Raw genomic sequence first — 15,311 nt, 5'->3', positions numbered from 1 at the left:
CAGTGTATAGTACTGAGTAACTGCCTGAAGGAGAACTTCCAGGTTGCAGTTGGGTCTAAACTGATTCCTGAGGTGCTCATTGCTTGTGGGTCTGCTCAGTGAACTGGAAGTGGCTTGTCCAGCAGCTCAGAGGATCTCTGTAGTGGCAATGGTGCATTTCAGCACCCTGGAGCCACCTTCAGTTGACTTCAGCACTTTGTTTTCATGTCTTTCATTTTACTGCCTACTCTCTCCAGTGTTCCCAGCACATAGGGATGCAGCAGTAGCTCTTTTTCACTTCAAAAACCTGTTTTATTGTAAAGGCAATCCAGTACTTTAAAAAGAATTAAAATATAGATATGGCCCTGTAAATTGACACATGATTTGTACATACAGTGAACTGAGATGAGGATTACCCTGGCTTCTGATTGCAGGCTTCTTGAGCTTAATGTATTTCTCATCCACTCTGTATGTGGAAATCTATTGCTAAAGGGTGCCATTGCATTTCACAAGGAACATATGCATACATCTGGTGACAGGATTTGGTCTTTGTAAAGGCATAACTTGTTTTTATTAATGATATAATAAAAATTAAGCTCTCAACTATTCAATCAGCTCACTGTGGCATAATAAATGTTTCAGCACAGAACTTGTGTTCCAGTAAAATATAGCAAATTCATTGTGACATCCATTGGTAACATGTATTACACAGTTTTCAGCAATTTTTTTTTTCTTAAGCAAAATTACTTCTCTATCTTTCCAACATATGTCTCAGAATTTGGTTTTAATGTGATTTCTTGGATCTTAATAGAAGCCCATACTGTAAACTATACTGTAACAATAAGTTCTTTACATTTGTAAAGAAATAAAGTTTTAAAGTATTAATTTATTGTATATTATAATTCTATCCATTGGAAAATGTTTTAATACTGTAGGTATTCTGTTAGAAGCAACCCAGTCTGATAATTTTAAGATATTTTTTTTTCATTTTAAGCAGCTGTTTCCTCTCTGATTTGGATTTTAATCATGACTTGACTTAAGCTTTCATGTCTTATTTATGCTGCCAGGAGAGAACTTGAGCACTAGTTTACTTAATTATTTGCTGTACAACAGCTGCTAATATTAACAAGAGGGAAAAAAAAACCCACAAAAAATGCCATCTCATCTTTAGGTCTGCTATGGACAAAAAAAGCAAAGGCAGGGAGGATGACTGTAGCTACCCTGTCTGCTTGGCACAGTCTTCCTCCTCCTCCTCCTCCTCCTCCTCCTCCTCTCTCTCTCACTTTCAGTTTTCAGTGTAATGAAGAGCAGGAGAACAATATTCTGTAATTAAGGATTCCATTAAGTTGAAGAAAAGAGCAAATGGAGTTGTTTGTTCTCCTAGCTGAAAAAATTTGTCTGGGGTGGGGGTTAGTGGTAGTAGTGTAGAAAGAGAGAGAGGTGGGTGGAGAGACTAAGTCAGGGCTGTTTGTTGAATATACTGTTAAGGACTGTTACCATCCTAATTAATCAAGTTAGAAATTACAGCTGTAGTCGGTTTCCCCCCAATTCTTGTTATCAATTTTCTTCTCTTTTGAGACAAAGCAAATATAAATTTTGTGTTCATTTGTCATTCGTTCTTTGACTTCAGCATCTCTGAAAATAACAATGTAGCACAAAAGACCAGTATTTACCTAGTTGTAATGTGGGTTGCCATGGTGTTTTGCAAATTATTGCAATTATGTTCACCATGCGAGTCGCCCTTGGTAACTGGCGAAAAAACTGATAATCCTGTTTTGAACAAAAGGTCAAATTGCTGAATAGAAAGTCTTGATTAACTAAAAGATGTACAAAGTGGAATTATTTCCTACCATTCAGAAATAGTTCTTGATCGGGTTTGGGGGAGGGGGTGAGTAAGTACATCTGATTACTGAAGTACAAAGCATTGAAAGGATGTTGTCTTGAGCCTTTCATGTAGTCTTAATGGTGGCTTTTTTGTCAAATTTACCCATTTGCGGCATTGAAAGAGGCAGCTGCATTTAAGCTTGAGAGATGGTGCTTTTTCAAGAGTTCAGTGCATGGAAAGTTCTCAGCAGTATCTGCAGTTTACTATTAGACCTTGGGCTATTAAAACTGATGTGCTGCATTTGAGCCCATAGCTCTTGGTGCTTGTAAAACCCTCTGACTGATGATCTAATAAAGTGCTCTTACCGGACAATCTCTGATCAGATACTTTAGGGGAGAAAAAAAATAACCACAGCTCTGAAAAGGGTGGAGGTAAAAGCACATGGCTGGACTGAAAAGTTTGCTTTTGTCATCTGTGGTGGAAATATTAGTAAATAAGACTGTGTATTAAGTTTAAGTATTTTAAAGGCTCAATGTATTGTTCCAGAATTCATTTTTATTTACATTTACAGAAGCAAAAATCAAGCAGAAAATAGTAAAAGTTTTTCATAATGACCAGTCTTCAACAGTTAAATACAAGTATATAGAGGGAATGGTTTCCTGCACTTCAGTTCTGTGAATTTTCTTTTGTCTTTCCTTTCTCATTCTTGGGGGGATGGCAGGGGAAGAGAGGGAAGAGGTGAGGAGGATTAAGGAGTTTTCTTTTTTAATTATTTCTACTTCTTGTTTTTTAAATAGCTACCTGGAAATTAATTCTTAAAACTTTGGAGAGCCTGTGTGAGAGCAGCATGAAAGCAAAGTAAACCTGAACAAGTTTGTGGGTTTACATTGTGCATCACCTAGCAACCCCCTGGCTCAGCCAGTTCTCTCGTCTGCCCCCAGTCCTGTTTACAGACCATTCAGACTGCTCTTCGAAACCATGAAAGATATTCAGTTTCATTAGTGCCTTTCTCAAGGAGAAAATAATTAAACTTAAATGAACAAACACTGCTTAGTGATGCTTTAAAGTTCTCTAGTTTAAGGTGACCAAACTCCTGAGACCCCTTTCTCTGCCATTACCTTTAACTCTTTTGAGCCCCTCTGAACTTACATACCCACATACATGTGTTACCACTTCTAAAGTTTTTGGAACTCTGTTAACTCCTTCAGCATTCAGAGATGTTCATAACCAATTTGCAAAGATAAATACTTCATATAAACAATCATTTTTTGTTGATATCAGCCTGATATTTATACTAGAGTTGATGAACCTTATTGTAGGTGCCATGTATATGAGCAAAACGTTTGTGTTCTGTCTTACATCTGATGTCTTGCAGGAAGTTCAACATGACACATCTGAAAAATTCAAGGACTGTACAAAAATTTGAGGGGAGAAGGTAGATAACAGAATTGTGTAATGATTGGGGGCAGTAGAGTGTTTTTAGCTGTCTAACCAAACAAGAGGCATAGTTTTTAAGAAATCTTTTGAGTTCTTACTGTTGGTATGTTGCTAGACTCCTTGACAAGCAATGCATGGATGGGCTGTATGAGCTCTTTGTGCTTTGTTGATAGTTGACAGACAAAGCAAAATTCTTTCTGAAGCAAGGTACTGTACTTAGTTGTGACCTATTGTAGCCTAAGAATATGACTTCCTTTGAGTTGTGTGAATAGGGAGAGTATTTTGGCAGAATGGACTTAAATATCCTTCTAGAGGTTTTCACTCTCGGTACAGAAATCCATAAGGCTTCTTTCACTGATCCTTTTCTCAATTTAGTTTTCCATGTGTAGTCATTTTAAGTATGTCTTCTCTAAGCTGCTTGCTCAAAGTCCATTTTAGCTGTTTTCAGTTTGTCTTAAGTGAAATAAAATTGTTGGTAATAGCTGGGTCTCTTTGTGAGTGGTGTGTTAGCCTGAGAAGACTTTTTAATCTTTTGTGGCGTGTTTTGGTGCCTAGAACCTTATTTTAGTGAAGGTAAGAAGACCAAGGTATTGGATTTGATGTGAAGTAAAGCAGAACATATTTGCTAATTCAGTTTGTAATGTACAACTGTTAAAGTTGGAATTTGTCCACTTGTGGTGCTATTACATGTGCTAAAATGAGGGCCACTGTTTGTATCAAATCTATCACAAGGATTTGGAGTGCTCTATTATCCTTTCAGCAGGCTGATGATGGAGCCTGGGCTTTGCACAAATGAGATCAATAAGTTTCAAATAACTTTTATGAAATGACATGTGACTGTACATCTAAAGGTATCTTAAAAAATCAATTTTTAATAACATGTAAAACTCTTACATTGACCTACAAGATATTTTTCACTTACCTCTTGTTTGATAATTTTGTTTAAAACATTTTTGATGTTAGCTTGAGTGTTTCAGTTCTTGGGGGAGGGGGGAAGGCTAGGGTGCATTTCTTGCTTCTTCAATTATCTCTTGCTTTGATCACATACACACACCTCCAATACTTTTAGTGGCAAAACTGGTATGACAGTGCTGAGAATAATATTTTCTTGAAAATAATGAAGTTTTCTTTTGATCTTAGATGGCTTCCTCCTTTTTTTTTCCCAGTTATGGATTAGAATGCAATTAAAGTTCTATTATTTTGAAATATTCCAAATTACAAAATACCATTCTTGAAACTCTACAGACTTTCATTTTCGGTAGCCTCTAAACAGGCATTTGTTCTGTAGGACTTTGCCTCACAACAGTGATTCATTGCTGGTTGGACTGAGAGATATGCAAGTTCTGAAGGAACTCCTAAAAAGTATGCTATGGGACAGAATTTTGTTGTGGGTTAAATCCTCTCGAATTTATGGCCATTTTCCATAAAATCCAAAGGGGAGTATTTTGGATATTTTAGATCAGTGCACTTGGCAGCTTCACTTCTCAAATGGCCACCTGGAATCTCCATCAGAGCTTTTACCATTCTAGTATCACCAGCTTTTTTAAGAGAGAAGGACATTTTGTGTTCTGAGAATCTCAGGTAGTGTTTATGTCCTCATTCATGCTTTTTTAAGGTAGCAAGTCAGCGTAGCTGCATTGCCTTCAACTGCAGTTTGTCTAGTTGCTTTGGACCTTCTGTCTGGTCCTGTGAAGGTGTAGTTCCCATTGATGCCAGGTGCCTTTGGGGTGGCAGTTTTCCAGTGGGGGAGTGGGACAATGGATATGAGTGTCTCTGAGAACAGGAGTATTTTGGAGTGGGTGTCCTTCTCCATTGCCAGCACTGAGTGTTAAAGTGGTCACTTGCCTTCTGCTAGGAAGTTACTGGCTGATAGCATCCTTTAATGTGGGTCAGGTGATAATAATACTGGATATATAACCAGTCTTCTCCACGACCTGTACTGCTTTCAAGTAATACACTTTCAAAAGCATATTTCCTCATTTCATCTTTCATTTAACAGACAGTTTTGTATTTTTCCTAAGAGATCATGTCTGTCTGTTCATCACCCTGGATAATGTGGAATTCTGAGGAGGAGAGTGAACCTCCAGGAAAAGAATTTCCTTTCTTTATATGAATTTTTGTTATCCACTCCATCCCACAGCTGAATTCTGATCAGTTATACAGGGCAAAATTCAAGAAGCTCTGAAAATAAGGAAATGCTTAGAAAAGCAATTGAATTCGTATTGTCCAACTTCCACTGAAGTGAGGCAGCGTGAAATGGAGTGTGAAATGCTGTGGTCACTGTTTACATTTTCCTTAAATTGGATGATCAGGTAACATCAGTCTAAAAATACTCTTACTGGGAAATGTAACCTGTTTTTTTCTGGATGAGAAGCTGGCTACAGTATTTTTTGTGCAGAAAAAGAAAAGTTAATATGAAGTCAATGGCCAAGAGTGAGTTGATAAAGTAGATCCTTCTCTTGTGATCTGAATAGTCATATACCATGCTGGATCTGTGATCAGGTTTCTTAATGCATTATAGTTAGCTTTATGTATAAATCTCAGGAACTAATTTCAGTTGTTGTTACTATAATAATTACTAAAACTATTTGCATTGCCAAAATGTACAGAACACCTAACAAAATATCAGAGGACATAGAATCAGCATTCCCTGGGTAAGGGATTGAAGCTGTAGGGTAAATGTATAAAGAATTCATGGAAGCTAAGGTGTTCCACTCTTCTAAGCATATGCTGCAATATCTTTCAGCTGCAAGAAGCTTGGCAGCATGTTTAACATGGTACCTATTCCACTTAAAAGAAAAAGATAAAAGCTCCAGTCAGCTAGCATCAGTAGTGGACTCTTGACCCAGTTCCTTTTATAAAACAATTTATTTGAAGAGTCTGTAAAATATAAAAGGAATTTGTTGTTCAGAGATGATGAAATGTTACAGTGGTATCAAACCTTAAAATATTCTTGAAAATCATCTTTGTCTTATATACTCATATTGGAGTACAAATATTTCAACTTAGTTCTAAGATGTTTTTGACTTTGAAGTTTCAGTTATGCCTGACAGAGAAGACTTTGCACATGCTCTTTGCTGTGGGATTCTTTTACATTTTAGAATTCTCAGATGGAGTTCAGACGTATCTCTTCTCTAGCATGGGATCTCTTGAACATAACATTAGGGCTTCTGGTTTAGTACAATTTGATCTCCTTGTAGTAACATGTTAAAGAAGTGGAGAGAGCTTCTCCATCAATTTTTTGTTGGAGTGAAAAAAAAGGCTGGAATGCCTGATACATCAATAACAATGTCTCTCTATATACTACTTTGAGATCTCAATATGTCCAAGCTCTCTAATGGAAGAGGATTTGCAAGTCCCCTGGATTTGCTTCACAGATAAATTGAGATCTTTCTCATGATGTTACAGATACATATTTTCATTAGTGCTTGGTACTGATTTGCTTGGGAACATATCAAGCTTTGAAGGATCCTGAAAAAGTTTCTGATCTAGAATTCTGCATCAGTGATTGCTTTTAACTTCATTATTCCATTTTTTAGGGTTGGTTTGCATGATTCTTGTAAATGGTGTGCCTGTTTATTGCTTATCAAGGAGATATTCCTTGACAGCATTTTTCCTGGCTCCTTTATAAGGCTTAATTTCTGATGGTGGTCATTTTTCTACAGGGGGAAGGAAGAAGGGAAGCCTGATGGCTCATTTTCGAGATACATTATGCTCTTCTGTGGCAGCATATTCTTTCTGTTTCCCTCAAAATTTTTTAAATCTTTTAAATTTATTATTAATAATAAATATTTTTTTTATTCTAAGATAATTCAATTATCATAGAATTTTGCCTTTATGAAGAATTTGCTTTGTATTTTCTTTCCTGTGCCCAAAGAGGAGGGTGGGCTTTTAAACATCATGAGGTGTCCCTTTCATATGTCCATCCAGTCCTGTATAAATTCAGATGATCTCATCTCCAGGTTGTTTCCATTAGTAGCTGCAAGTTCCAGAGTAGTGGCTGTGTCCCCTCAGGCTGTGGTGGGATACAGACTTGACAGTCAGATGTCTGAAGGTGTCACCTGTGAGGAGCCCTCCTGATCCGAGTGTGCCACACTGGCTCTGTTTTGGGGGTCTCACAGGTCAGTTCCTTCATCCATAGGATCATTCAGGCAGCCCTCTGAAGTGTCTTTGCGCTTGCTCTGGAGGGACATTCAGGATGAAGTGCACAGAGCAGGCAGGCACCAGGGCTCTGCAGAGTCACTGTTCTGCAGGAGGGAGGTGTGAGTCCCTGACTATGCCAGTTCTGACCTCAGCAAGTCCTCCATCTGGAAAAACCCTTTTAAAAGTTACATGACTCTGTGACTTTCTTCTTGTGTCTAGCAGCTGTAGAATTGGTTTGTTTATAACAGTGCATCCTGTGAGGTTTTAATCAGGTGTATTTCCCCCCAAAAATGTATGGTGTTGCTTGAGGAACCTAAGCTATGCTGAAATTCACTGAAGTGGTGCAATCACCAGCCCTGGAAGTGCTCAAAAGGTGTGTGGATGTGGCAGCTGGGCTGCTGGGATAGTGGTTGGGGTCTGAGCATAGAGGTCTTTTCCAACACTAATGATTCTGTGATTCACATTACTAAGTGGGTCGAGTTTTCTGGTGGAGTCTTCTTTCACTACTTAGGATTCCTGACCTGAAGAGGTTTCTTCTTGGCATTGTAGCAGTGGCAGATAGGTGTCACTCAGGTCTGCTCTGTCTGCTGAAATTCCAGTGCATGACACTAGTTCTCACTCTGTCATTCAGACTTTCATTGCTGCTGGTGTCTCACCAAGGTGGGGCAGATGCATTGTTACTAGAGTGTTTCTTTGTTCTGAACAGGCAAGAAAGCAGATTAGAAGTTGAAATTACTTCAAAGTATGCAGCAGAAAAACTTTCCTGACTTTACAGCAAGAGCTCATCTTTAAGTCAATATTCATGTCACCTTTCACATTGGAAGGGTAAAGTCATGATGTAATTCTCAAAAGATGTAGTTACTTCTGATAGTGAAGCCATTGCCAAAGAATATGCAAACAGAGGTTGTGGTTCTAGTTCCTGACATCTTGTCTGCTACTAGGAAAGTGTGTCTGTTCCCCCAAACACTCAGAAGTGTTTTTTCAGAAGTCACAGACAGGGAGAACACACCACACATGTGGAACAAAATATTGCAATTGGAACTGATCATTTTCAGGTCACTGAGTTAAGTCCTCTGTTGCCATAATGTTACCTGGTTTAACTTCATAAAATCATCTGTCTTTAAATACTACTTGGGGGGATCAATAGATTTGCTAATGTATCCAGTAATGAGGTAGAACCTCATCCTTCCAGAGGATTTCAGGGCACTTCAGCCAGATTTGCCCTGTTAGGCAGTACAATCCATAATAATGGATGTTGTCAGGAAAGCAGGTTTTAAAGCTTCTGGTCTTGGAATGAGTGGAAATAATATCCTTTTGTAAGAGTAGTATGAAAAGAAAGGCCAGTGTGAACTGAAAGTGTCCTGATTATCAACTCACAATGGTACCTGGATCAGAAAATCTTCATTGCATTGTCTCTCAAATTCAGCCTTCCAAAAACTGGTTTGCTGATCAGTGACATGAGCAGCAGGCTTAAGCTGGCGGACCAGGACAGCATGTTCAGGTTGGGTTCCTGTGCTTCCCTTCTGATGGGTTTGATGGTGTAAGGTGATAACTTCAGCTCTGCAGTGCTGGAGACACGGGTTTGGGGTGTAATGTGCTCAGATACGCCAGCCACCTGAGATTGGGCATCATCCACCAAGATCCCATTTTCCAAAATCCACATTAATATTGTCTTCAGTGGGAAGGAAGGTTGCAGAGAAGCAGGCATGGATGACAAATAAATTCAACTCCAAAGTAACTGACAGTGACTTCTGAATAATTTTCAGTGGTTGCAGCTTTCTGCTTTTTACGAGGACATTTTTTCATTCTACGTGAACTTTTAAAGTGTTGTAGTCCCTCAACATCCAGACTGTCTGAAGGCAGGAACAGTTGCAGAACTCAAGTGTCTTAGGGAAGCACGTTCAGTCCTCTGCTGTAGCAAGCAACCAAGCTACATTATCAAATGTAATTTGTAAAAATTATTAAGATAAAGCTCAGTAAATGCATGTTGTTGACCCCTGCAACTTCTGTTTGAAAGGCTGTTGCAAAACCACTTGCCGCTGTGTTTTGGGGTAATATTTCTAATGCTTGTTGATAATTAGAATGGGAGAGGCTAATTCTCAAGAACAGTCTTACAAAGAAACAAAAATTACTTTTGACTTGCAAATTTCTCCCTATTAGCTACAGTTCATGGACTTAATACTCTTCAGGGATTTTCTTTTATATTGTACATGTATTTCAGGGTTTTTCACATACTTTTTTATATTTTAAAATGAACTGACCATTTGTGGGCAGGATGTTTGGAAACGCTAGTTGCTTTTTCTTCCCTCTGTCAACTTTTATTTCATTTCCCACGGTGTTGTAGATACCAAATAGAACAAAGCTGAAGGTTCCCTATTATGATTTTGTTTGATGTACTACAAATTAATTTACAGACTCAGTGATAGCTGCTGGGAAATGAAGGATTGGTTTTGTTTGGTCAGTGAAGATGACAGGCATGGATCAAATAAGGGTTAACAATAATGCACTTGAACAGATTGAATCAGAACATAATGCATGTATTGAATTTGATTGCAACATGCATGACCATGGAAAAGTTTTTTGTTTAGAAGAAGTCAAGGCTATGGCTTAATTATCAAAGCAAAACAGGAGACATAAAGAGCTACATGTTTCTAATGCTGCTTTTTTCAAAAATAGCTCCCCTCACACAGTTATCTACATGTTTAATTTCCATGCATAATAGCAACAGTTATTGTTGTCATTTGTTACGAGAGATTAACAGATAGCAAGTACAAACAAACGCAAATAAGGCCTGAATAGAGAGGTGACAAAGAAGAAAAGACCTCTTTACTGTTAATTATAACTGGTGGGAAGTCTATACAAATGACATTAGCTGTTTTCTGTATGAATTGAAGTGACATCCAGTTTGTTAGTATCTACTCAACACATTTGGGCATTTTATTGTAGGCAATAACTTAAATCTTCATTTTTTGAATATAGTTTATTGAGAAATGTGCTGCTCAGTAAAACTTGTATGTTTTGATCATCATTTCTTAGTAGCTGAAATGAAACATAATAGTAAGCTGTTGAATTTAAGTGTTTATTTTTATCCTAACCTATGGTTTTTTAGTTAAGTCAGGGGATTTTCTGTCTGTCTTCACCTGTTTTTTGTGACCAGCAGAACCTCCCAATGCTTTCTTCAACACTGACTGCATAAGACTGAAACAATTGCATAAAGAAACTTGCTTCTAATTATTCAGTGGTGGTTTGAGAGGACCTTCTATGCATTCTCTTGTAAAACAGTAGAAGCTGTACCTTGTGAGTGGTGTAGTCCTTTGTTTCATAATTGTTAGCAAAAAAGGCCAATAGATGGCAGAAAACACAGTTACTTTTATCATACATTATTTTCATGTTTGTCTATTTTTGAGTATTCTGTTCAGCTGAAGCTGGGATGCTGCTCCCGTTCCAGGCTTTGTTTTTTCAGTTGCACTTGCATTCCCAAACAAAATATCTTAGTATCTGGCACTTTCCAGTATTTGTTTTTCTAATATAACAAATTGCTTCAAAGTTCAGATCTAGTCATTTAATATGTTTTGAGTCGTGAATGTTCTCTTTGTGCACACAGAATCTTTTCATAGTTACAGCTGAAAAAATTAAACTCTTCAACATGAGGGTTTTGGAATGGGTAAGGACACTCTCCACACCTCCCCTGCCTGGCTGTGTATTTTAAGGTGCTGTTTATGTCAGATTGCTGCCAGCTGTTTCATAGGAGAATAAACAAATTTCCAAACAGAGCATGTCTTTTGTCTCTAAAAAATTAACTTAATGCAAGATCTGTGAGAATTCATTATCCTTACAAAAATGTTTTTGATTTTTCCCTCACAGTGGCTCTAATGATACTCTTGGTACTCTTTAGATGAGTGCCTGAAGATCTCAATGCTATCCTTGAGTAGCTTTATTTTGGTAGAAGGTTATTCCATGTCTGTTTAAACTGAGTTATTTAATCAGTGTGAGACCACATAATAAACACCTACCTCTTTTAGAGGGAATCTTAAGTAAATTTGCAAAACCAAAGCCAAGACCTGTCTTTTTCACTTGGGGCTCATTTGTGTTGCTGACTTCAGAAGACACAGGTCAGGCGTCTGTTAGGTCAGGCCCTCAGTTAGGATTTCTCACAGTGAACCATGTGTTGGTGAAGTAGTTCAGTCTTGGTGAACAGTGTCTTAGGTTGCTAATGTCAGTTCTGAAGTATTTATCATAAATAAATTGTATATGACAATGACAAAGAAAGTGGTACTAGGACTTCTAGGGCAACAATTGTGCAAGAGAGCAAATCACAGGTCTTTGAATTCTTGCCATTTTCTCACTGTGCTGTTTTAAATGTCATCATTTACATTGCTGATGTACATAACAATAAAGTTCACACTTAGTGATCAGATACACTGATCATACTGTTTCCAAAACCCCTTACACTATTAAGAGGGTTTGAAGCAAGGAAGATTTCCTCATCCCAAAATATGTTAGGTGAATTGCTTTTGGAGAGGCACTTTTTTCCTCCATTTACTATAAATGAATCATAGGGTAAGCTAATGGATAAGAATGAAAAAGCTTAAACTGGGTATCAGGCTTTAGATGTCAGAGTTGGGTGAAATGAATCTAAGTGCATATGTAAATACACTCTTTCCATTCCTGCATGTGGCTTAAACACTTCAACAAGTGCTGCATACATTGATATTGCCGTGATCTCCACACAGTTTTTCTGGTGTGCCCACATGGACATAAATTTTGCTCTGCAAGGGCAGCAGAAAGTGTTCTCATGGATTTGGCACCAAGTGGGATAATATTGAGTATATAACATGACTGCAAAAATGGTGAAAGAGGAGAGGTCTCTGGAATAAATGAAGTTATTTGGAAAAGATTTGAGGTTTCATCTTAAAAAGATAAACAGTCTTGGAATACTTATGAAATTATTATAGAATATATTTTTAAGTTGAAATCCAAGTGGAAATTAGGTAGAAGTCATTGCCAGAACATAACATTGGGACAGCCTGTGAAAGAGCTAGTGAGAATGAAAGCAAGCAATGTTTTGAGTTGTTTTCTGATTCATAACATTGCTGCCAAAGTACCAGGAATCCAGGTGTGGTTGGATTTAACTTCTTTGCAGGAGCAACAAAAAATTTGGAAATGGGCAAAATTAACCAGTCACTATTCCCAGCAGAGACATCACCAGCCAAGAGTCTGAAATAGTTTGACAGGGCTGAGCTGCTCAGGGGGTAAAAGCAGGAAGTGCTTGAGAACAGTTGCAGGAACACTAAGTTGACTTCTCAGTTAATGACAGAAGCTTAAATGCTCTGCCGAGTAAGGTGAAGTGAGGAAATGCTAAAAACCCAATCTTAATTTTGTGTCCAGTATATGTATTGACCTAGTAGGGAAGAATAAAATTATAATTCTTGAAAAATAAAAGAATATCTTTCTGAATGTGACTGCTTAATGCCCAAATGCTTGGTAGTGTGCTCTAGGCAGACGGAACTTGAGGAGAGAAAGGAGCAGAGAACAAGATGGTAAGTACAATTTTATTCCTGTATAAATTAATGTTTGTCGCTATCTGGAATACAGTGTGCAGTACTGGTTTCATCTCCCTCCCCACTTGTCCCATTTTCTACCACTCCCTCATTTCCAAAAAGACCTGAGAGAGATTCAGAAAAGGGCAACCAAGATTTGGAGTGGTTTCCAGGCAAGGAACAACGAAGTAAATTAGGACTGTGGTTTGGAAAAGACTTTGATTGAAGGTGATGTGATGGAGGTCTGTAAAATCATGAGTGGCGCAAAGAAGGTGAATGCAGAATGATTATTCCTAGTCTCTCCTGATGCAAGAACTGGAAAGTGTTAAAAGAGAGACTGTGTGCATGGGTGTGTGTTTTCAAGAAAAACAAAGTGCTTTTTCATATAGTTTATAGTTGTTCTGCTGGATGTTGCAGATGCTAAAAGTTTACATGGGTTTGAAAAGCACTTGAAGTTCATTGGGCTCATTAATGCGTTAATTCAGTCACCACTGAATACAGAGACAGTGATTCAGGTGGTCCTTGACCTATTTCCAAAAGCTGGGAAGATCTTTGGAAGAGTTTTATAATGTCCTTTGTCTTTTGCCATTCCTTAAGCATCTTTGTGGTTCTTAGGGAGGAGGTGGCATTGTTTATAGCCTATGGTTGAACCTGGCACGACAAGTACATCCTTACCAGTTCTGGAATAATTCCTTCTTGCATACTCTTAAGAGAAGACTTTTGCATTGTCTCCCTGAGCTGACATACAGCAAATTGGCTCAGATTTTATTTCATTTTAACTCAGCAAAATGTTAGATTTTCCTAAATGAGTCAGTTTATGTTGAAGTCTTGGAAGCCTTCTGAAAAAAAAAAACCCAAAACCTCAAAAACTTGAGAAAGGAAAGCTTCTGGCTGCCATCAGAAAACAGAAAACTGTTTCTCCCCTTTGAAGTGCAAGCAAAGAAATGGCATTTTACTTAAATATTCAGTTTATTACAAGTCTTGCTGAATGGAGTGGAGTGTCCTGCTGAATGGTCTACATACCTGGATTAAATACTCCTGTAGTATGTTAGTGCTGTTGTAACTGGAGAAGAGAAGAGCTGAGGTTTTGGTGTATTTCAAGGAAGGGATGACTGCAGTGTGGAGAGTGTGGGATTTTGAAGCAAGAAGACTCCAGCTTTGTTGTGTTTTCTGCCATTAATTGTGTTTAAACAAGGTCCTTGAAGAACCGTCATCATTTCATACATGTTACAGTATCAGATTCACAGAGTATGTTGAAGTTGGGATATTTTTCTTCCTTGACTTGATTAATTTTTTTTAGGTGGAATCAAAACAAGCTAAAACTTGAATTTAGGGTAAAAAAATATTTTTTTCTGTGTTCTGCCTTTCTGCAGGGTTGGTTAATATGCGAGGAGCCAACTTGCCAGAATCGAACGCGTCGGCTTCCGCTGAGTTTCTCCCGGAGTGGCCCCGTGTGCCAGGCCTGCAGGAAGGCTGTTCTGAGACCAGAGGTGAGTGTTCTGGGACAGAAGTGGAGTGGGATTCTCCTGAAGCTCGCCTGGCTCTCAACGCTGCCTTTCAAAGGTAGCAGGATTAAGCAGGAATTTTGAATTAGTTTATTGGTTTAAAGGGGACTGTGTATGCTTTTCTTGCCTCACATTTAAGCTGCATCCTCATTGCTGTGAAGAGAGCATGCCATGCAGCTGCTGTGTTTGGAAATTTTCCAGCTGACAAGCATTTGGTCAGCAAACTAGAATTTGCTGGAATGTCTCTGCCAGAATACAGGTAAATTAACATAGACAAACAAACCCAACCTTCCAAACCAAAAGCAGCCACCTGCTTTTCTCCTGACTGGTTCTTACTTGGCTGCATTTGGTACTGAGGAGCTGGAGGTGAACTTCCATGCCATCATGTGGGGGTGCTCTAAGATGGTATTTCCAGGAGATCAAAAGTTTTGGGTTCTGCACGTTTGAATTTGGCTCCATGCCTGAAAAATGTAGAAGCTTTTCAATCTCATGTTGAGCTAGATGGTCTGGTCTTCCAGAATTCAAGACTGCCTGATGGTTTTCTTGGTTTCTGAGAGTAAAGGAAGCTGATTGTTTTTAAAAATCTGGTAAAGCACTTCAATTGGTAAGAAAATAGAGGGAAAATGAGTTCAACGTTTAGAAATCTTGACAATTTACATAAAACAACCTGAGAGAGAGAAACATTCCATAAGGAAGATGGGAAATCTATGATTTCAAGTTGTAATAAGTCTTCAATTTATTCTTACTTATATAAAACTTTAAAAAATCAAGGGTTTGAGGTGGGGCTGTTAAGTGAATGCTCTGAACAGCATTGTTTGATTTATCACACAAGATTCCTTTTGGTCCTTCTTCTTCAGTAATGGAGATGTAAAAATTCCAAAG

General features: G+C 38.2%; 1 protein-coding gene across 1 annotated transcript in view; it reads left to right on the top strand.

Moving 5' to 3' along the window:
* Positions 1 to 15,311, top strand: part of POLA1 (DNA polymerase alpha 1, catalytic subunit) — a 183,980-nt gene that overhangs the window by 108,271 nt on the left and 60,398 nt on the right. The window contains exon 35 of the mRNA XM_030961744.1: positions 14,298 to 14,414. Within this exon, the coding sequence (XP_030817604.1) occupies positions 14,298 to 14,414 (117 nt within the window). The remainder of the gene's footprint in view (positions 1 to 14,297; positions 14,415 to 15,311) is intronic.

This window comes from Camarhynchus parvulus, chromosome 1 (assembly GCF_901933205.1).
Source record: "Camarhynchus parvulus chromosome 1, STF_HiC, whole genome shotgun sequence".
Lineage (NCBI taxonomy): Eukaryota > Metazoa > Chordata > Aves > Passeriformes > Thraupidae > Camarhynchus > Camarhynchus parvulus.
This window is presented reverse-complemented; position numbering and strand designations above follow the sequence as displayed.